The 23,152-nt window shown below is 45.1% G+C and overlaps 1 protein-coding gene across 1 annotated transcript; it reads right to left on the bottom strand.

Moving 5' to 3' along the window:
• Positions 1–891: 891 nt before the first annotated feature.
• On the bottom strand, positions 892–7,806 carry LOC310750642 (uncharacterized protein). Its single transcript, XM_083589108.1, has 4 exons — positions 7,555–7,806; positions 5,005–5,212; positions 3,617–3,675; positions 892–2,420 (listed from the first exon to the last, which is right to left on the bottom strand). The coding sequence occupies exons 1-4, from the start codon at positions 7,724–7,726 to the stop codon at positions 2,149–2,151; spliced, it is 711 nt and encodes a 236-aa protein (XP_083445234.1). The 5' UTR covers positions 7,727–7,806; the 3' UTR covers positions 892–2,148.
• Between the last annotated feature and the right edge of the window lie 15,346 nt (positions 7,807–23,152).

Genomic DNA, 23,152 nt, shown 5'->3' on the forward strand with positions numbered 1-23,152 from the left:
ACTGGATCCTGCCTCCATCCATTCTTCTCTGACTGATCTTGAACTTAGGGGACTCAGAGTCCCATGGGGAGATGGGCAGCAAAAGCTAAACCCCAATTTTTACATCAGTGCCAGGTTGGCAAAGGACTCCACAATCAATCCTAAGTGTGCTTACTTGAAAATTAACTCCATCAAAACCAATGGAATCAATCCCAAAAAGTATGTCTGGGAGTATTAAAATATATCATGCTTTTCCTTTCAGAAATCTAACATGTGAGACCATTTCCACACCACCAAGAGGCACTTGGCCTCATTTTTGCTGCTGACCTCCCCTGTACCACAGCATTATTTTTTTCTGGTGAACTATACAGAGTTTTGACCAGTTGGATCCTCTTGCTGTTTCTAAAGTACACAGGGTAACAACTCCCGTTTGCCAATGTGCCGCTGAATGAAAAGGGTATAATTGTGTTCACTTCTTTTAGCACCCCAAGTGATCTGCAATATCCTAGTCCTCATTAAAATGGATCAGGCGTCCCGCGGCACCAATAAATCCCGTTGTTATTCTGCAGCCTCAAACGAATGTCAACATAAAGCAGGGGAGGGGAGGTCGGTTTCCTGGCTGAAACTGGCTTGGAAAGGTTGTTACAGCAAAAGAGGCAGCATTTGCCCAGGGGGCAGGGGAAAAAAACCCATTCCAAAAAGTCATGGCTGTGACTTTTAACGCTGGCATAAGTAAAAAGGGAGGATTTAACCTTGTTCTTTCAGAGACTTTTGCTCATGACCTTGAGAAGTATATAAACCAGTTGAAATTGAGCCACTAATGTGCTCCTTTTCTAACCCTTTGCTCAGTTGTCCATTCCTCACTCACTACCCTCTCCCCACCCCCGCAACACCCCCAAAAGAAGGCCACAGTTTTATATAGGACATTAGGAAGCAGTTTTATTGAACCAGGGTCTTTCAAATACAATACATTTCCAAAATACATTTCCCTGAGGAAACACAGTCTGTAACAAAAGCCACTGGCAGCAAACCCAGCCTATATTTCTGTGGAAGCCCACAATTAACCACCAATAGTCTTGGTTCATCCTTCACCCCATTTTCGTCTCTGCACACAACCTATGGAGACAGTAGGGTGAGCACTTCTTAAGGAGTAGAGGAGTTATCCGAGTATTTCAGAGCAAATAAATATTTTACAGTCCATGGGGGTTGCCCTGCCAGCAGGGGGCTCATAATATACAGTAAATGAAGGGGCCTCCCTTAATCTGCATAACGTCTACTGATGGTTGTTTCAGAAGCTGAAGAAAGGGTGCAATTTCAAATTTGGCACATGGGCATTCGGATCTGTGTTTAAATGGAAACGCCGGGTTTTCTTTCCTCTATCACAGAAAATAAAATATGGGAAAGGGGTGTGTGCATGTGTGTGGTGCCAGAATTTTGGAACAGCCTTCTTGAACTACATGGAGGTACAAAATGCTGCTTCCTTTGTTCGTGGTGTATAGTGGATATTCTCAATGGATCAGCCTTTCCTTCCATCCTGCCTGTGTCATCCAGTCAAATATCCTCCAAGGATAGAGACCAGTTTCCTAGCACTTCTCTTTCAGAGAACTGGAAGAATTTTTGGGGGGAGTGGGGAGGTGGGATGCACAGAAGAAACTGTTGAGACGCTTCCTTTCCTAAGGTTGCATCATTTTCCCGAGCCTGATAAAATAATATTAACTTAAAATATCTGGTCTATTCCTACTCTTGCCATGGAAGATCTTAGCAGCACTGGTTCCATATGCAACAGGCAGAGTTAAGTCTGTTGATTATTTAGCTTATTATTATATTTTTGTCCCCTAGGCAGGGAAAAAGAAATAAAGAAGAGACAATGTTTGGATCTTGCTCCCAGCCCCCTAAAGGCATGAGCCCTCTCTCTTTAGACGTCTCTCAGTACAGCTACCTGCTGCCATATCTTCTAAGTCAGCAGCTGGGCTATATTAGGGATTGATGAAATAAATGTGCAAATAAAGATGCATAATGGTGTGGAGGGGAAAGAGAGTTGCAGGTGAAGGCAGGGAGGGAGGGATTTCCTTCTCGAGAAGACCAGCCACCCGCCCTTCACGTTCTGTTTGGAAGGGAAGGTGGCCACGCACGAGAGGAAAGCGTTGTTGTGGGGATTCGGGATTCAGCTTAGGAGAGGAGCTTGAAGCCGAGGGAGATGGAGAGGAGCTGCAGGAATGCCAGGAGGAAGGAGCTGCCTTGAGCTGCAGAGGCCGAGCCTTTGGGACCTTGTGTCCACTGGTGGGAGGAAGCGAAGTTATGGTGGTGGACGGTGGAGGCGTTGAGGACGTGGGCATCAGTCGGGTTGATGTGATGCGTCGGATTGTGGGAACCAGGGGTGCTGGTGTCAAGGCGAGGGGTGGCGGAGGAGGACACCGATCTGATGCTGGTGGTTGTTGTGTCTGAAAGAAACAAATCAGATTAGCCAAGCTGTTGCGGCTTAGCAGAAAAGGATCTGTAGGTGGACTGGGGTGGGGGGAAGGCCTGAGTTCAAAGCCCTCACATAAATCAAGGCCTGAGGCGGCAGGAAGGGAAGTGGCTCAGTGCTCTGTAGGCAGAAGGTTTCCAAGGTCACTTTCCAGCCTCTCCAGGCAGGTCTGGGAAAATACTGCCTGGCTGAAATCCTGGAGAGCCCTTGCCAGTGAGAGCAGTGTACAGTGGTACCTCAGGTTACAGATGCTTCAGGTTATAGACACTTCAGGTTACCCAGAATATAGTTAACCCAGAAATAGTACCTCAGGTTAAGAACTTTGCTTCAGGCTGAGAACAGAAATTGTGTGGCGGCAGCGGGAGGTCCCATTAGCTAAATTGGTACCTCAGGTTAAGAACAGTTTCAGGTTAAGAACGGACCTCCAGAACGAATTAAGTTCTTAACCCAAGGTACCACTGTATATCAGCTTTCCCTAACCTGGTGTCCTTCTGATACTTTTGACTCCAGGTGTTTTGGACAACAACTCCTATCAGCCCCAGAATGTGAGAATGCACAAGCCTGCTGGATCAGGCCAGTGGCCCAGCCAGTCCAGCACCCTGTTCTCCCAGGGGCCAGCCAGACACTTGTGGGGGGGAGGGAGCCTGAAAGGTATGCAGGAGCAAATCAGCACTCTGCCCACCTGCAAATTCCAAAAGAGTGATATTCAGCAGTGTAATAGCCAGCTCAGCAGCCTAAAATTTTGGGGGAAGCCTGGCGCAGATAATACTGGTGGTCTGACAGTATAAGACAACTTCCTAGGTTGTTTCCCACTGGCTAAACAGGAATTGCATCAACTTCCCCTCCTGCAAATGTTTGAAGGAATTGCCCTGAGACTGAGATTGAAGTTGGGCTATGTTAGCCAATAGTAGCCACCTCTCCCCCCACCCCATTGTTTGGATGGAAGAGAGAGGGTGGGGTTGAGAGAGAGGTTGCTTTGGATGTTACATAAGAAGAGCTCTGCTGGATCAGGCCATTGGCCCATCAGTATCCTGCTCTCACAGCAGCCAACAAAATGTGTTCTCTTTTGGGAAGCCTTCAAACAGGATCTGAACGCAACCGCACTCTACCCATTTACAATTCCCGACAGACTGGCCCTGGAGGGAGACCCTTGTTTTCTCACAAAATTACCTCTTGCCAGGGTCTGAGTTTGCAGCAGGGTTGTTCCGTTGGCAAAGATGACAAAAGACCTGTTGGGAAACAAACAGAAAATGAGAATCATGAATGGTGGAAGCCAAACAGCACTTCTGTTAAAAATGGGGGAGGGGATGCAGTGATGCCCGAACCCCATTTTAGCTGGCATTTGGAGAACAAAAATAAGAGCTTCCTTTTCATTTGTGCCTGTGCAACTATGCTGATAACTTTTAAGAGCAAGAATAGGAGATATGGATAGTTATTGCTAGTGTAATTTATCTGCATATGATCTTTCTTCAGCCAATTGGCATTTCTTGGTGATCATTGCAAAAAAAGGGGGAAATGAATCTTAAGCTTTGCTATAGAACACTCAATATAAATTAAAGCAAGCATATCCATCAGACAGGCATGAGGTGGCAGGCTGATATATGCCCCTTTGGATAAAGCAGTGCCTCGTTACACAAAACCACATTTTGTGCCGTAAATTTATGTCTTACGTTTTGCACTTAGGAGTCACACAGCTCTCCCTGCCAGCATGGAAACATCAGGCTTTGTGTCTAGAAGTGTTGCAACCTCTCCACAAACCCTTTGCCTAAAGCAGAAGGACTCCCAGGTGCAGTCCCCAGCAGCTCCAGGTAGGCCTGGTACAGGTCTCCTGTCTTAAACTCTTTACAGCCGCTGCCAGTCTGGGTAAGCAACACTAAACTAGATAGACCAGTGGTTTGATTTGCTGTGAGACAGTTCTTATGAAAGCAGAGGATAATATAAGCCCTCCCCTCAAAGGAAAAACCAGACAATTCAAAAAATTACGGATAATTCAGCCTTCTTGATTTAAGTAATAAATTTTGATGTCTTCTCATAGGAGAAATAAGCAAGTTCTGCCACTGTTATCGCTTACACACATCCACCCACCCACCCACCCAACTATCTATCAAATAATTGCTCTGATTAGTTCCCCCAGTCTCACCCTTCCGTTAAAATTCAGTTCTAACTTAGATTGGCATATTTAGTGCCTTTTGGCCTTGCAGAAGAAGCCACCCCACTATCTGTGAGAAGCTCACATGTCAGGCATGAAGGCCATGGCCATTATCCGACATTTCCTGTCCACAGGGACCTTCCCTTTACACATGGAGCTTTTGTTTAGGGGCTGAAAGTGCTAAATAGACCACAAATTTGTCCAAGCTTTTTGGGGAGGGAGAAAAATTCCTGCATCTATGTCACTGTCTCTCAACGCCGACGCCATTTTAGGAACCCTAAGCTGCTCTGTGGTAATTCAAGAGACAACTGTATTGAGAAACAATACATTCGTTGGTAGTGTGAGGCTGTAGACCCCTTGGGGCAGGGACTCTTCGGTGCAGAAAAGGCCCAGTGGTCAGGATTCTTACTTTATGAGCACAGATTCCATGTTGGCATTGGGGGCCGTCCAGCGAGTTCGGGTGCTGTTGCCGCTGGAGACGTTTTTCTCCACTAGATTCTCGACGCCACTGCAGCTGATCGGTTTGTTTTCACTTTCCCACAGACCGCTGGAGCCGTCTTCAGACGGCACGGCTTGCAGGATGACGGAAGTGCTGTTGTCAATCCCAGTAATGGTGACTGCAGAGAGAGTGGGAGAAATCACATTTTTTACTGGGAAACACAGGGATGGGGGGCAGAGGGAGGAAAGACCTTGATGTGATGGTGGGAGAAAAAATCCAGAAAGCCCACAGCAGGGCCAAAGGAAACCAAGAAACTACAGAAAGGCAAAATCTCTGCATCATTGTGGGATGTGCTGTTGTGGCACCATTTGTACAAAAAAGCGAAGACTAACAGCAGCTGCTGTGTGTAGCAATGGTGATCTGGGGAAATCCAAATCCTTTGTCTCATGTGGCCTTAGGCAAAGCCCCTCTTAAGCATCAGTTTCCCTATCTGCAGTATGGGTGCAATAAAACTGACTTATCTTAACAGGGTTGCATTGGAAGGATTACAGCGAGATAACGCACACAAACAGCTTTAAGTTCTTCTTATCATTGCTGTTGATTTATTATTATTTCCATAGCTTTGTGTGTTGTGATTTAGATGGTTAGAATTCATGGAGCCTAGAAGCCATCTGAATCTTTTGACTAAATTTATTCAAAATGTGGTGTTTTGTTTTTGTTTTAAATCTTGCCTCTCCTAAGCTTGAGGCAGCTTGTGACATTGAGGGGAATGAGTGTAAATACAATATACCATTTCATTAGAAAAGAAGCAGGAACAGGAAATCTGAGCATATGATATACTTTTCTAAAGGGGAAAAAAAAGGCACTAGGTTTCTGCTTGCCTACGCGCCATATTCTTCATTCGAGACCCCCAACTCTAAACCTCCTGGTGTATGGAGACTGGCATAAGAGAGCCAGTTCAGCGTAGACAGAGACCAAGGATCAAATCACCACTCAGACATGAAGCTCCTTGGATGACCTTGGACCAGTCGTTTTCTCTCAGCCTAGACTACCTCACAGGGTTGTTGTGAGGATAAAAGGGAGGTGACAATCGGATATTTGAAAACTGCTGCCCTTGTCAGAGATCTGGACTTGGCTGCTAGATGTTCTTGCGCTGAAATGTGTGACCCTCATTGCAGCCACGGACAGCTAACCTTTTCATGCCTTCCTTCATCTTGCTGGACCAGGGAAACTGGCTAGCCTAGATGTCTCAAGAAGAGGCTGTCCCACAGCCGCTTGCAATGCAGCTTATTAAATTTGGGCTTCATTAGTGAACAGCAAGCTTTCATTTGGGGAAGATAAAAACTGGGGCGTCGTCATCCCACACAGGGACTAAAAATAATATTTGGAAATGGCAAGGGTGACACACCGTGTTCCACCCTGGGTGGAGCTGTGGGTCAAATCCTTGTTAGGGCAGCTCAGTCTATGAGGTTAAATGGCACAGTAGTCATTGTGCAAGAGATGCATGATCAAAATTGGGGAAACTCTTTCGGCACTAAGAAAATTAATACTGAATATGTTAGGCCTGATTCTCAAGTGGTGTGAATCAATATTTTGTTCCCTTCCAATATAATCTGTGCTGCTTTCATATCATTTTGTCCTTCTGGGTATTCATTTGGTATTCATTTAAAAATTATTCATTTATTATAAAATTTAAAGTCCACCATTTCTACCAAAGGAAGATTGGGTCCTTTTTTAGTTGAAACCCGTAGGACCTTTGCATTACAGTTTAGTGACAGACTGATAAGAGCTTTACAATATTACTACTATACTACTACTACTATTACTGCAGTTTTTTTCTGTGCAAAGACCTTAATAAACCACCTCTTCCTGCTTTGCAACAAACCTGTGAAATAGGCCATTATGGCCCCATTTTACAGATGGGAGACTGTGGCCAAGAGATAGTGGCATAGATCCAAGCCCATCCATCAGCTCCATGGCTGGCAGATTCACACCCTTTTGCCCAGCACTGACTACTTCAGCACAGGCTACTTCAGAGTTGCTCTTTCTGTATCTGACATCAACCACAATGCCTCTAGAAAGAATAGATCGCCTAACACACTGTTAACCAATGGGTTGCATTCCAGATGTTGCTGGACTTCAGATCCCAACAGACCCAGCCAGCACAGAGATGAAGGCATATGTAGTCCAAAATCTGGAGGACACCACATTGGCTCCCCCTTCCTTGTTCTTTTGGTTTTGGTCATCCCATTAGACTGTGCATCAAACCCCACAAATACCGTATCTTCCATCCCATGTCTTTTCTGAGCTTCTCTAGGTCACTGCAGCAAGGCTAGCTTAAAATCTCAACAAGCCCTGCATTCACGGGCTGGTGGTGAGACTGGGTCCACAAGGCAAGGGTGCCCCAAAATGGCAGAACACCCTTTGGATCCCAAAGATGGCCAAAGGCAGGTTAGCTCTGAACACACAAACAGGAATGCCAAGACGCGACAGCAGCCCTGGAGACAAAGTGCAACTTACCTGTGTAGATGGCACTTGGTTTGAAATAAGCAGGTTCCACGTTCAGCTTGTAAGCGCCCCGCGTAACGGTCTTCTTGACGATATCACAAGGTGCCTGCTGAAGATAAGCAGGCGAAACAAACAGTGCCCCAAGGAAGACAAGCTGCAACATGGTGGACTTGAAGCTAGGCATGATCAGGTTGGGTTTTTCTTCTCCTCTCTGATTTCTCTCCAGGACCTGCCTGCCTTGTTGTACCTGAGATCTGGAGAGGGACCATAACTCACAGGGCTATTTATACTGCCAGACAGATGCAAATTACCTTCCTTCCACACCCTCATCAGTGGGAAGTTTCACAGGGTGACACATTTTGGCATTTGCCCTCCCTCCTCTTTACCTGCCTCTGCACCTCAGCATCTGAATGGCCTGTCTGGAGTAAGGGGGTGGGGAAAAGAGATTCGCAAACCAACTAGGAGCAGGGAGGCTTCTGCTCCTGGTGTCTCACTAGAAATGTATGTGGGCATGTGTGATCCTGTCTTTGCATGCCATGTCTCAAGAGCCAGTCCTAGGAATGGATGGGGGTGGGAGATACCAGGTAACCAGGTGGGTCTTTGTTGTGGGAAGAGGAAAATGGGTGCTCTTTTGATGCCTGAAAGTTGGCATCAAAATACCAGTCTGCATCCCCCACACTCTGGTCATTGAATCCAGATATTCCTTTTCCAGGGAGAAACTGCTAAATTAAAAAGACCCGCTGACACCAACCCCCATTTTTTTTTGCATTTTCTCAGTGATCTGTTTTAATATCAAGCTCCCATCACCTGAAGTCTTTTGGAAGTGAAAAAGAGGAAGGAAAAAATTGCTTTTAATCTTGTTTTTAAGTTGTATTTCAATCAATTGTTTTTATATTGGGTGTTAGCTGCCCTGAGCCCGGTCTTGGCTGGGGAGGGCGGGGTATAAATAAAATTTATTATTTGTTATTATTATTATTTTGTTGTTTTGCTAACAATTACACACACACACACACACACACACACACACACACACATACTGTTGCATGAAACTAAGTTCTACGCAGAGTAGAGCAACTGAAATTAATGGACCTAAGTTAGTCATGCTTATTACGGTAATTTCAATGGGTCTACTCTGACTAACTTGGGCTACAACAATCTAGATATTCAGGGCATTCCAAAGGAATGCCACATGTGTTATCTTTTCGTCATACAACAACCTTGTAAGGAAGGTCAGTGCTATTATCTTCATTATTTACTTAAGGGAGGAGGGAAACGATCACAAAAGAAGGACATAAAACAGGTTTAGATTATGAGGTTTAGTAAACTTCATTTATATTCATTTGCTTGTGATGGAATCAGTGCTGTTTTCTGGGGGTATGCAGGGGTACGCATACCCCTAAACATTTTGTGAATCTTTGTACTTTTGTCCATTTACTGTATTAATTTCCCCCGATTTGAACTATAAAATGGTTGTTTTCTTGAGTCAAAATGAGAGTACCCCTAAACATTTTTTTAGGAAAAAAAAGCACTGGATGGAATATAATAGTTTTGAAGAAGAGAATAGGAGGTTGTCTTTGTTTTTAGAAGTTCCAGCACAGGTAATGTCACAGCAGTGGCCTTCTTACAAAAAGGATTCCCTCCAGAGGAAAACAGGGAAGATGACATTTACGGGCACATCTGAAGACCGCAAAGCACTGGACTTCATTCCTACTTTGTACCAGGAGCCCAGTTTTTAGCACACTGAAGATGCAGAGGCACTGTGCATTTAAAGCACATGGGAACTGTAATTTTCCTCTCACAGAGCTATAATCCCCACACACTTAACAAACTACAGTTCCCAGCATTCTTTGTGGAGGGGGGCTGTGTGTACGCAGCCTGGGACGTGCTGACCCAGAGTGCATCCAGCTAACACGCTCTCCTCTGGAGAAATATGGCTCCTCCCTTTCATGACCTTCTCCTCTGCCTCCCATCTACTTCCATAACAAACGCCACACATCTGGTCAACAGTTCTATTGCTGACAGCTTCCTGCTGAGAGCTGGAACTCTGGGTGAAATTTCCATGAGCTCCCAGCAGCTCAGACCCAAAACAGCAGCAGTTGGTTTGAGCCCACTGTGGCACCATGCGTGTGGCACTGAGGCCTTCTCAAAAACCAATATAGCCTTGAAAACTAAAGCTAAAACGAGAACTAAAATTCCACAGTGGATTTCTAGACATCCATCCCCAGAAGGTCCTAGTGGGAAGCCTGTCCAAAAGATCAGGAACTTTTCCATGACTTCATCCCAGACTTAATTACACCCTTCACCCCCTCCCTTCCTTTGAGGTAGATGATTAACTCCTCCGCTGGGCTTCTTTACATAATTGGTGACTTTCCATCCTATTCATCCTTCAGATACCCCCAACCTCTGCCAAAGGCCAGTTCATGACACAGAGATGAGTCCCTGCTCTCCACCATGACAGCCGTAGCCGAAAGCCGATTGCCAAATCACAGGTGAGGCAAGAGCTCAGGGAATGCATTTGCAGGCATCTTGCCCACTTAAAGGCTGCTCTGCAATCCACCATTCCTGTTGCTTCTACATTCCAGTTCTTAAGCAGCCAGGAATATTACCCATGCTTTGCCTTCCAGGCATTGAGGGCAGGAATGATTCCCTCAGCCTCCTGCCCTGATTTATGCATCAGCTTGTTTTGCTCAATTGCAAATGATTCAGAGAGAAGGTGGAAGATGCAAAGGAGTACAAATAACTAAGGTCAATCACGGAGGGAAAGTCCCAGATTCCATAAGCACAGAGTAGAACCAGATGGGGAAAAAATGCCCTGGGATCAAAACACCAATTGCCCTGCTTTAAAAATAGCTCCCATTAGGACCGGGGCATCTTGGGCCAGTATTCCACAAATGTGGCTGGGTTAGCAATTGCAGCAATCACCAGCTCATGTTCTTTTTTCTTTAAAGAATCTTTATTAAACAATCAACATTAACTTACACAACAATACACAATAACACAGTATATACAAACTACATACGCATACTTTACAGAAAAAGAAGAAGAAAGAGAAGAATGAAAGATGGAATAAAATAAAATAAACTTCTGATTATTCTCATAATAGTTTCTCATTTTGTTATTTTACACACAGTGCCTTATTATTATTTTTTGCTTTCCTAATTCTTTCCCAAGATATTCTGTTATTTATCATCTATATATTACAATGGTTCATGTTCTGAGGGGTTTATTTTATTTATTTATTTATTTTTTTATGGGTCTAGAGCAGGGGTAGGCAAACTAAGGCCCGGGGTCCAGATGCGGCCCAATCGCCTTCTAAATCTGGCCTGTGGACGGACCAGGAATCTGCATGTTTTTACATGAGTAGAATGTGTCCTTTTATTTAAAATGCATCTCTGGGTTATTTGTGGGGCCTGCCTGGTGTTTTTACATGAGTAGAATGTGTGCTTTTACAGTGGTACCTTGGGTTAAGTACTTAATTCGTTCCAGAGGTCCGTACTTAACCTGAAACTGTTCTTAACCTGAAGCACCACTTTAGCTAATGGGGCTTCCTGCTGCTGCCACGCCGCCCGAGCACAATTTCTGTTCTCATTCTGAAGCAAAGTTTTTAACCTGAAGCACTATTTCTGGGTTAGCAGAGTCTGTAACCTGAAGCGTATGTAACCTGAAGCGTATGTAACCCCAGGTACCACTGTATTTAAAATGCATCTCTGGGTTATTTGTGGGGCATAGGAGTTCGTTCATTTTTTCCCTCCAAAATATAGTCCGGCCCATGACATGGTCTGAGGGACGGTGGACCGGCCCACGGCTGAAAAAGGTTGCTGACCCCTGGTCTAGAACCATGGCTCCCAACATGGGACACACACCCCACAGGGGGACAATTTGATTTTTAAGGGGGGCAATTTGAGAATGAGTTATTAACAGTTAATGGCCTTTTAGGCTTCCTCCATGTGAATAGGACTTCACTTTTTCAATAATAAGAATTATATGCCACAGGGGTGGGGGCGTCAGGATTTTAGAGATGCTTAGGTGGGCCATGGCCAAAAAACAGGTTGGGAACAACTGGTCTATAGCGCAAGTGGTCGCCCTGACTGATCCAAGCACCTTGTCCACATCCTCGCACCTTACCAACTGAAACTCATCCTACACAACAGGACTAGACAGTGCTCTGGACACCTCTCAAGATTCATCTGCTGTAACGGTTGAGTCAACGTCCCGGCAGATGCAAGCAATTTTATCCTCAAAATGCTTTGCAAACTAGTCATTGTGAGCTAGTGTCAGTTCTGCAACCTCCTTTGGGCCAGAGTGTAAGAGGTCTTGCATGACCCGGATGCAATACCTTCGTTGCAGCCTTCCTTGCCACTAGGTAGACTCGATGACGAGTGTTTGATTGCCTTTGACTGGAGTTTCCCTCCACTCACATTCAAGCTGCCTCCTAGCTTGTTACCTTGCTTTAAGCTCAAGGGGTATACCAGGGATCCAAGCAGGCTTCACAATGCGGGAGATCATGTCAACGGCCCGGGCCATTTGGGTGTTCCAGAGGTTGGCCAGGGATTTGACAGTAGTGCCAGTCATATCAGCCAAAAACCCGCCAGAGCCATCTGGAAACCCATTGGGATCAATCAGCCTCCAAGGATGGAGCATCTTCATAGGTTCTCCACCTCTGCAGAGGCGAAAAGGTGTTGAAAGCCTACATCTCAACAGGAAACAATCTGACCATTACAAGGGATTGATGTCAATATCTCCCACTTTTAGATCACTCTCTTCCTGCCACATGCGTTGAGCCAGTGAAATGTTGGGACAGCCCCATGGTCGTCATGGTAGTCATAAAGTCAGAGACAGCCTAGCATTTAGCAACAGCAGCCACAGACTGGAGGGCTGGCTGATAGGACAACCACAGTTCCCCAGGTTGGAGGAGGGGCGGCTGGCACACAGCACAGTCACTAACTGTCCTCTGGTAATCTCTAGGTTAGATTACTGCAATGTGTTATATGTAGGGCTGCCTCTGAAGGCAGTTCAGAAATTCTAGCTGACCCGGACCCTGGAATCATCATCTGAGGCCCTTCTTCATGTGCCTCCTCTGCAAGAAGTCCAGAGGGTGGCACACAGGAAAGGGCCTTTTCTGCGGTGGCTCCCTGCTTGTGAAATGCTCTCCCCAAGGAGACTCACCTGGCGCCTTCATTACATATCTTTAGGCAGCAGGAGAAACTTCAACCAGGCATTTGGCTGATTAACATTCTATGGTCTTTTGAATGTGTCAGGGCATTTGGGTGTTATTGGTTTGTTTTGCTACTACCTTTTGTGTTTTCATTTTGTATTTTCGGGTTGTGAACCACCCTGGGATCTTTGGATGAAGGGAGGTATACAAATTCAATCAATCAATCAATCAATCAATCAATCAATGCCTGTGCCATGTGCCCCTTACCCCGCCTGTCCCACCTCCCACACCATACCGCCTCCTCCTTTGAACCACTGTTATTGGCCACCCTCTGCTCTCCCCAGCTCCTCTGCTTCCAGACATATCTCCCCTCCCTCAATAATTACAAAGAACCACCCAAAAACCCAATACTCTGGTTTCTCTTCAGAACAACGACAACAACGAAAACCCTACATGTATTAAAAACGGTTAAAACGATTGTAGCAGAGCCCAGGTGGAATCTACACACATAAAAAATGCTGTGAAAATGCTTTATTTTCAAACGTTTTGAAAAATATATTGAATTTTGCGTAGCTCACTATCTCCAATTAGTGTCATATTTGTATATTGCACTTTAAAAAGGTAAAGGGCCCCTGACAGTTAAGTCCAGTCGCGAACCACTCTTTATAACACATTTAAAACGTTTTATTTGCAGCTGTGTAGCTGAGTCCCCAGTCTCTGCTTTGTCGCTGGTGCTGCAGCCAGCAGATGTAGATTGGATGAAGATGCAGTCACAAGACTATTGCCGGTCTCAACTGCTGGGGCTGGCTGATGGTGAGGTTCAGGAGATTCAAGGAGGGACAGGGTGGCTGTAGATGGTGAGGGGACTGAAGTCTCCCCGGCATGGCAATCTCTCTTGTTCGCCTCCATGCCCCAAACAGCAGTTCCTTGGAAAACTGCTACGACTTTCTAGACATGGGTGAGCCTAGAGTTACAATTCTCAGAGTTCCGGAGAAGGAGGATTGATTGTCAAACCACTCTGGGAACTGCTCTGTGTAGGAAATAGGGAACTCCTAGCAACTTCCAGCACTCATAAACTATTGTCCCCAGGATATTTTGGGGTAAGCCTTGGCTTTTCATGCTGATATAACATTGCTTTAAATGTGCACTTGTTAATGGGACCTGAGTTGCTTTTCGCTTTTGATGTTTTGATTGTTGAGAGCACTCTTGGATGTTATGCAAGTGTCGCTGCTACTGAAAAGAGCCTATCGTCAGGAAGACAAAGCCACAGGGCTTTGAATGAGTGGGTGTAAACCCGTCTTGCGTCGTTTCCTTGTTGGATTATTTGCAGCAGCAACCGGACAACCGGAACTGCGAGTTGTTTGTTGGTCTTAGTGGTTGTGCTATGGCAACATCTGAATCTGCCTTCAGCAGTAGCGGGCCATAGCTACCATTTATCAGATGGTGTGACATCCTGCTTAAGCAGTTCCTCTCAATAAACTGGTTCAGTTGTCCCCTGAGAGATCGTCTCATGAAGCAAAATGTTTGGGCTTCTCAGAAAGCTAACTGATTCTTCTGCACCTTTGACATTTTATCTTCTTTTTGCTTGGGGCACTGGGGGCACTCATCCTTTGATTTTCCTGGCCCATATTTCCCGAGACGGTGATAATGTAGAATAATGACCTACAACAAAATGTTGCAGTGTGTCATCTACTACTACTACTACTACTGTTACTATTTTTAGAAGAAGAAGAAGAGTTTGGATTTGATATCCTGCCTTTCACTCCCTTTAAGGAGTCTCAAGGTGGCTAACATTCTCCTTTCCCTTCCTCCCCCACAACAAACACTCTGTGAGGTGGGTGAGGCTGAGAGACTTTAGAGAAGTGTGACTGGCCCAAGGTCACCCAGCAGCTGCATGTGAAGGAGCGGAGACGCGAACCCAGTTCCCCAGATTACGAGACTACCGCTCTTAACCACTACACCACACTGGCTCTCAGCTCTTTTATTAGTGGGAAATGCCCTGCACTGCCTGGGTATTCTAAAAAACTAGTACTACTACTAAAAAGACTACTACTAAAAATAGTGAGTTTTGACTTGTGACACCACAAAATAATGAGCAAAACCATGGTTTTGTCCACCATCTTGATTCAAAATGGCGCCTGGCACCAAAACATCAGCAGAGACCCTCACCACCTCAGGAGACCTTGTGCTATGTTTAGCGAAGTTACCTCAAAGGCTTCCAAACCCATAGAAAACAACTGGATAGACAGGAAAACCATTTCCCCAAAGACAATCTATTATCTATATCTATCTATATTTATCTATCTATCTCTATCTATCTAATCTATCTATCTATCTATATCTATCTATCTATCATCTATCTATCTATCTATCTATCATCTATGTATCATCTATCTATATCTATCTATATCTATCTATCTATCTATCTATCTATATCTATCTATCTATCTATCTATCATCTATCTATCTATCTATCTATCTATCTATCTATCTATCATCTATCTATCTATCTATCTATCTATCATCTATCTATCATCTATCTATCTATCTATCTATCTATCTATCATCTATATCTATCATCTATCTATATCTATCTATCTATCTATCTATCTATCTATCATCTATATATATCATCTATCTTATTTCTTACCTTCCTTACATGTCCTGCCACTGGAGACTTTGAGGTGCTTAATGATAAAAGGGGAAGATGAGGGGAACAAAAGGAAATAAACCTTGAGAAATGTCCTTTGGCTGAGATTAGCCCTTTACAGAAGTGTTCTAGAGATCAGCCCTCTCCCATTATTGTTTGCACCCTGGAAAAGACCCTGATGTTGGGAAAGATTGAGGGCAGAAAGAGAAGGGGACGACAGAGGACGAGATGGTTGGACAGTGTTCTCGAAACTACCAACATGAATTTGGCGAAACTGCGGGAGGCAGTGGAAGATGGAAGTGCCTGGCGTGCTCTGGTCCAGGGGGTCACGAAGAGTCAGACACAACTGAACAACAACAACAATGCCACCATTTAGAAAACCTGAGCACTTAATTGGAGGGAATGCCTCCTTTTACAAGCATTTGCACTCTTTCATTTGAATGGGGCCCCTCCCAAAAGAGCTTTCTGGTGGATCATCCTCAGCTGCTTCTGGCTAAACAGGGGTTTCCGGCTCCGAAATCTGCCCACCAAAACTCAGTCTTGTGTATTTCCCAGAAAACCACTCACATCTTCCATTTGGCTTTGTTAAAAAGATAATAAAATGATGAAGGTCAGGATAACCACAGTGAAGCTGAAAGCTTTCGAGAATTGATTTGCTATTCTGTTAAGATGTTATTTAATTGGATTTTAATATAGACTTAACTGGGCATCATCTCTGTTTCCTAATTCTTTCCCTTGACCTGCCAAAACCAAAGGAAACCTGAATGGAAAGGACTATTCAAGACAGATAGATAATATAAGAGCAAGCTTACGTTAATATATTTTACTTTAGTCCGGTTATTTAATTAAGCAATTATATTTATGCTTTGGTTTTCAGCCAGAATTGGCTCCCAATGCAGCATGCATTTAAAATCAACACAGAGGTATGATATAAATAGTAATGTGATGGTGTGTGTGTTTTTGTGTTTGGCAGTCGCTTTTGACCCCCATCCCAGCTGATGTGAGTTGTTGTCGAAAACCTCTGAAGGTCACCAGGCTGGCAAAGGTTCCTTTGGCATGAGGGATACCTCAGTTGGTAGGGCATGAGACTCTTAACCTTGTGGGTTCAAGTCTCACACTGGGTGAAAGATTCCTACATTGCAGGGGGTTGAACTAGATGATCCTTGTGGTCCCTTCCAACTCTACAATTCCATGATTCTATGAGAAGGCTGTTAGAAACTTCTGCTTTCTAGTGCTTGGGGATATCTCCCAGTCTATATCCAAGTTTGACACCTGAGAGTCCATTAAGCACATTTCCAGTTGCTGGAAACTTCAATGGGGGAGAGTGCTGTTGTGATCAAGTCCTGATTTGGACTTCCCAGGGATATCTCATTGGCCACGGACACGATCCCACTTCTCCCTTTGACACGTGGATTGCACACACATTTGTTGTCAGAACACAGGGATAATGTTTCTGAGAATTCTACATTGCTAAAGCAGGGCAAAGGGTTCTGGGAATTTCGCGTCTCTAATTGTCTCTAGGATGAATACACAGGGCTTCTGTGTATTTATCCTAGAGACAATTAGAAGAATTACCGACAAAAGAAGAATGGAGGATGAAATTGATGGACTATGCAGAATTGGATAAACTAACCGGAAGAATTCGAAACCTGCGGGACCAGAGATTCACAGAAGACTGGTGTAAATTTACGGACTATTTGAAAAGTAATTGTCATGACCAGATTACGTTTGTAGGTTTGCAAGAAGTTTTGTGAGGTAAATTATTTGAATTATTGCAAAAATGGTTAAAGAGGTGGATTGTGAGTTAAGACAATTAACGGCAATAGGAATTTAAGGAATGCAGAAGAAATGATAAAAATGGTGGATCATCAGAGGTGCTGATGGAAGTCCAAAAAGATTGTATAAGATGTGAAGTTCTGTGGAATGTATAATAATTGGTATGTTGAAATTAATAGGATAAATACACAGGGCAATTATTCTGCAGTCCAGTTCTGGAAACTGAAACATGCCATCAGTAACTTGAAAGTCCCACCTTTCATCCCAGTTCTGTGATGGTGGGCTATGGATGCACTCTGTATATCCTCAGAAACCCTCCCATTCTTTTTATGTGATTGCTTCACATATTCCAGACCTGGGGAAGCAGGAAACGAAAAGAACCAATGTTCTAGGAATGTGCTGGCCCTCAGACGAACGCCATATGCTATTAAACTAATTTATTTATTTATAGAACCTTGTTGCTGTGTGTGACGTTTTGCACATTAGCATAAGGGGAGGGGTGGTGGTGGAAATCCCACATCCCATGGGGATTAAAGTTCATTTGTGTCCGGATTTACTTTGCATTCCTGGACACCGTGTGTATTTTCCTTGACTAATCGCTTGAGGTGTGTTTGGTGTGAGGACAACGTTGGAATGGAACAACAACAGAATGCCCAACCCAAGTGGCATGGCAAAAGAGCGATGGGAGACTCTTCTGGATTGCACAAGAAGCGCCAACATCTCCTCTTTGCCCTAGTTTTATCCCCAGAGGCAGTTTCACCTGATACTACAGCCTCACCTCAGCTGAGTCTAGAAGCTCCCTAGAGCATGGAGACTCCCAAATAGATACTGTCCCTGAGGCCAGGGCAAAAAAGAAGTGGAACCCCAATGAGCGATCCCCTTTTTTTCTACATAAACTACAAGGATCCTCATGGCGTCTTGATGACCAACATACTTTATTATGGCCTAAACCAGAGCTTCCCAAATGGGGTCCTGTGAGCTTCAGCCATAAGGGTTCATGATGTGAACCAGACATACAATCTGAATTTCCTTTCAATTCAAATTGCAACGCAATAAAATACAACATAAGAAATAAAAGAAGCAGCAGAACAACAACCCTACAGCATCTAGCACAGTGCATTATAATGGCTGTAATAGGCAGAAAAGGACGCAGGTAGCGCTGTGGGTTAAACCACAGAGCCTAGGACTTGCCAGTTAGAAGGTCACTGGTTCGAATCCCCGCGACGGGGTGAGCTCCCGTTGCTCGGTCCCAGCTCCTGCCCACCTAGCAGTTCGAAAGCACGTCAAAGTGCAAGCAGATAAATAGGTACCGCTCCAGCGGGAAGGTAAACGGCGTTTCCATGCGCTGCTCTGGTTCGCCAGAAGCGGCTTAGTCATGCTGGCCACATGACCCGGAAGCTGTACGCCGGCTCCCTCGGCCAGTAAAGCGAGATGAGCACCGCAACCCCAGAGTCGGCCACGACTGGACCTAATGGTCAGGGGTCCCTTTATATAATAGGCAGAAAAATCATTAAGTGGCCTGCCAAGGCGATCAGCAATTTTCAAGTGGCCATGGCAAGGAACTTTTGGCATAAACTTAAGTGGCTTAGAGTCCACTTCATCAGATAAGATTTGGTCACATCCACACAGCACATTTAAAGGATGTCCCCCCCACCCAGCAAAGAATCCTGAGCACTGTAGTTTATCCTCATCCTGTGCTACAATTCCCAGCATGCACAGCAGTTCCCAGGATTCTTTGGGAGAAAGTTTTAATTGAATCGTGTGTGTATTGCCACGGATGCAGTAGTACATTTCTCTTCATCTAGTGCCGGGTCACAGCCTGATCTAAGGTGGACTTGTAGCAGCATCACAACCACCATACAAATTCATGGTAAAAACAATTAATAAATGGGTCCCCAAATTACATGTTTGGGATAAGGGTAGATGAAAGATGGCCCTTCGGTCTGAAGAGGCTGGAGACTGCTGCTATAGCATATGGTGTAGTGGTTAGAGTGGGAGACCTGGGTTCAAATCTGCACTCCAACCATGAAACCCTCAGGGTGCCCTTGGGCCAGTCACCGCCTCTCAGCTTTATCTACCTCTCATGGTTGTTGTGAAGATAAAATGAGGAGGGGGAAAGAAAATCTTCTTCACTGCCTTGAAGAAAGGTGATGTAATGGTTCAGGATTGCAGACGCAAGAGTCCAGGAATGTATTATTACCTTATCTCATAAAATTAAGAAACAACATCTAATAAAGGGGCAATTATAACAATGAACAAACAATCATTCCACAGTTCCCAACTCCAATATTGGTCACTCATTTAACCAATGATGGTTAATGATGTCAGATAACTGCTGCGGAGGCTGGAGCGGCTTTTGTCTCTGGTGTCTTCCAGCTGGTCAGAGTTTACTTTCTCCTCTTGCCTAGTCTAGCAGCTCTCTTCCCTCTTCCATTGTCCTTCTTCACCAGACCTCTCTCTTTAACTTCCTCTCTTCTGATGGTGGCATAGCGCCGCAGAACATCCCAGCTCCAATCCCTGGTGTCTCCAGGTAGGGCTGGGAAACACCTCTGGTTGAAACCCCAGAGAGATGCTGCCAGCAAATATAGAGAAGGGTTGGGGAACGTTGTTCAGGCCCTCAAGGGCCACGTCCCCTTCTGGACAACCTCCCGGAGGCCACATGCCAGTGATGGGCAGGACCAGCGGCAAAAGTCAGTGGAGAAAATAATGGAAAGCTTACCTGTTAGTTTCTACACATTCATACACCGCTCTTTAGCCAACCTCCAGGCAAGCATGAAACATTCTCAGAGTGGCTGCAAATAGGGTGTGTGGTCTGGGGAGAGTTCTGAGGGCCAAAAAGAGTGGCCTGGGGGCCGCATTTGGTCCACAGTCCTTAGGTTCCTCACCTGTGGTGTTGACAATTTTGTTTTAGGATTGCCAACTATCTTGTATAATACAAGATTGTCCCATACAGTATTTCAATGTAAAATGTCAAGTCCTTTATTGATACAATTTTGTCCTGTATTTCGGGTTTTCTCTCTCTCTCCTAAGTTAGGTAAAGGTAAAGGGACCCCTGACCATTAGGTCCAGTCGTGGCCGACTCTGGGGTTGCGGCGCTCATCTCACTATATTGGCTGAGGGAGCTGGCATACAGCTTCTGGGTCATGTGGCCAGCATGACTAAGCCGCTTTTGGAGAACCAGAGCAGCGCACGGAAATGCTGTTTACCTTCCCACTGGAGCAGTACCTATTTATCTACTTGCACTTTGACGTGCTTTCGAACTGCTAGGTGGGCAGGAGCAGGGACCGAGCAACAGGAGCTAAGTTAGGGATCCTCCTCAAATGCATGTGTGTGAAAGGGTGTGTGAAAGGTCATGTATTGAAGCTCTGGGGAGCCAAACACAGACAGATATACAGATTCGTGTGCACGCGTGTGTGCATGCATGTGCATGTGACAAATTGCAGAGGCAGAGGCATAGCGTGCGGGTGTGTGCCGTGGGCACCATTCTGAGAGGCGGTGCAAACAGGGCCACCCACAGCAGGCTCCTTCGACGGAGCCTGGCTCTGCGCCAGAAGGAGCTGAGCCTTGGCTGTGGCGCTTGTGCCTGGTGCAGCTTCGCTCCCTGGCTCAGGCCTGATCTGGCGGTGGAGAGCAGGAAGAAAGTGGGCAGCAGCTTCCCTGCTACTCTCTTACCCTGAACTGTGGTGAGAGGGTGCCCTCCACACCTTGCCCCCTTGGGGGTGTGCCGCAAGTGCCCGTCCTGGGCAGCTTGGCATAATCTCCCCCTACTGTCCAGAGGGGCCATCCTGTTGGACTGCAATAGATTGTAATGGATTGCTTTGAAGTCACTTTAGCGCCAGATGGAAACAGAATCGCCCCCAACCGCCCCACCCTGCCCTCTACTTTGCCGGAACCAAGGTGGCCACCCTAATTCAAAGTTAGATGGACACCCCCCCTCTTTTTTAAAAAAGAATATTTTTATTAATTTTCACATAGACAAATATACTTAACATATAATACAAAAAACAATACAAATGAATCAAAAACAATAAAGAAAAGATAGAGAAACAAACATAAACAAATACACTGTATTACATTTACATAACAAATTAAAATATGTAACTTCCAATAATTATCGTTATACTACTTATAATATCTGTATTCCTTGCACAGATTCATATTATTTTATTTTGTACATAAATATACATTCCACTATTATATTTTAATTAATTCTTAGATATCAGTATCACTCTATTTCTGCAAGTATCTTATTGTTCGTACAATACATTTTCAAATATTCTTTAAATATTTTCCATTCCCTAAGTACCTTTAGATTTGACATTCCTCTAATTTTTCCAGTCAGTTTTGCTAGTTGCAGGTATTCTATCATAAGAATTTGAGTTAGATGGACCCCTCTCATTCCCGTTCTAAGTTCTTAGGAGTGGGCCTAGAAGTGTAATAAATAAATAAGGATCCAAAGGCAAGAACATTCCCACCAAGGTCCCATCGATTAAAGTCCACAGGGACATCCTTCTTCTTATGCTCACGTCTCCCCCTCCACTCTCCGTACCGCCAAAGGCTCGGCTCTGACGGCTTTACTTTGCAATCATCCGTCCTGCGCTGATTTAAAAGGCAAGAGTGGTTTGGGGTTAAAGCTATTGAATGTAATTGCTTGACAACATGAGAAGCGTAATTGTTCTACAAATATGTATTTTTGAAAACCAGACCTCACTAGCTTCAGGGTGCGGAGTGGTAGGCTCTGTGCTGCATGGTGCTTTTGTGTTCTCGGGCGTGCGTTGATTTATGTGCAGGGAGGGGGCTGCAGCTCAGTGGTTTGAATACTCTGTATGTCCCAGTTTCAATTCCTGCCATCTACAGGCAAGGCGGGGACAGGGACTCCTGCCAGAAAGCCTGCAGAACTATTATCAGTCGATGTCTACACTGAGCTAGATAGAGCAATGCTCTGACTCAGTATTAACAGCTTCCTATCTTCTATCTAGGTAAGTATTGTCAACACTGACTGGCAGCAGATTTTCAGATTTAAGGCAGGGGATGTTCCCACCAGCCCTACCAGAGAAGCTGGAGATTGAAATGAGGAGCTTTCATGTGTAGAGCAGAGGCTCTGCCACCAATCTACAGTCCTTCTCTAAGTCAGGTCAGTGGTCCATCTAGGGATGTAGGTGGCGCTGTGGTCTAAACCACTGAGCCTCTTGGGCTTGCTGATCAGAAGGTCAGCGGTTCAAATCCCCGCAATGAAGGGAGCTCCCATTGCTCTGTCCCAGCTCCTGCCAACCTAGCAGTTCAAAAGCACGCCAGCGCAAGTAGATGAATATGTACCGCTTCGGCGGGAAGGTAAACGGTGTTTCCGTGCGCTCTGTTTTCCGTCATGGTGTTCCGTTGTGCCAGAAGCAGTTTAGTCATGCTGGTCACATGACCCTAAAAGCTGTCTGTGGACAAACACTGGCTCCCTCGTCCTGAAACGAGATGAGCGCTGCAACCCCATAGTTGCCTTTGACTGGACATAACCGCCCAGGGGTCCTTTACCTTTTACCTTTGAATGTTCTATACTCTCTCCATCTAGGCTCAGGTTGTATACGTATGTAAATAAACCACAAAGCATAAAGATACCACTGTCTCTGCTAATTGGGGTGGTGTGTAATAATACAAATAAAATTATTATTTTGACGATGCTGACTCTCTCTGACTTATCGAGTCATTCCCAAATGTGGGCAGAAGAGACTTCCTTTGCCTTAGGGAGAAGAAGCAACTCTTGTTCCCTTTTGACTCATCATCATACGGCATCTCTAAGACTTTTGGAGACTTGGCTGAAATCCCAGGAAAGCAAAATTTCATATAAGCAATCTGGTATAGCGTAGTGACTGAGCAAAGGAGGGTGTGAGCTGGAAAGCCACATCTCTGATTTTTTCCACAGCCAGAGACATGCCCTTTAAAACTGCTGCTGGATGAGGAGGTGATGGAGGTAGAGCATCATCTGTTTCGCAACCCACCCCCAAAGCATCTGCCTACTCCCTCTCAGGGTTGTCATGAGA

Source organism: Podarcis filfolensis, assembly GCF_964270895.1.
Source record: "Podarcis filfolensis genome assembly, chromosome: 15".
Classification (NCBI taxonomy): domain Eukaryota; kingdom Metazoa; phylum Chordata; class Lepidosauria; order Squamata; family Lacertidae; genus Podarcis; species Podarcis filfolensis.

Coding starts and splice junctions, on each gene's coding strand:
- LOC310750642 (XM_083589108.1), bottom strand. CDS start 7,726: ATGCCTAGCTTCAAGTCCACCATGTTGCAGCTTGTCTTCCTTGGGGCA. Junction 5,213..7,554: donor ACCAAGTGCCATCTACACAG/GTAAGTTGCACT, acceptor CTCTCTCTGCAG/TCACCATTACTGGGATTGAC. Junction 2,421..3,616: donor AACTCAGACCCTGGCAAGAG/GTAATTTTGTGA, acceptor TGTTTCTTTCAG/ACACAACAACCACCAGCATC.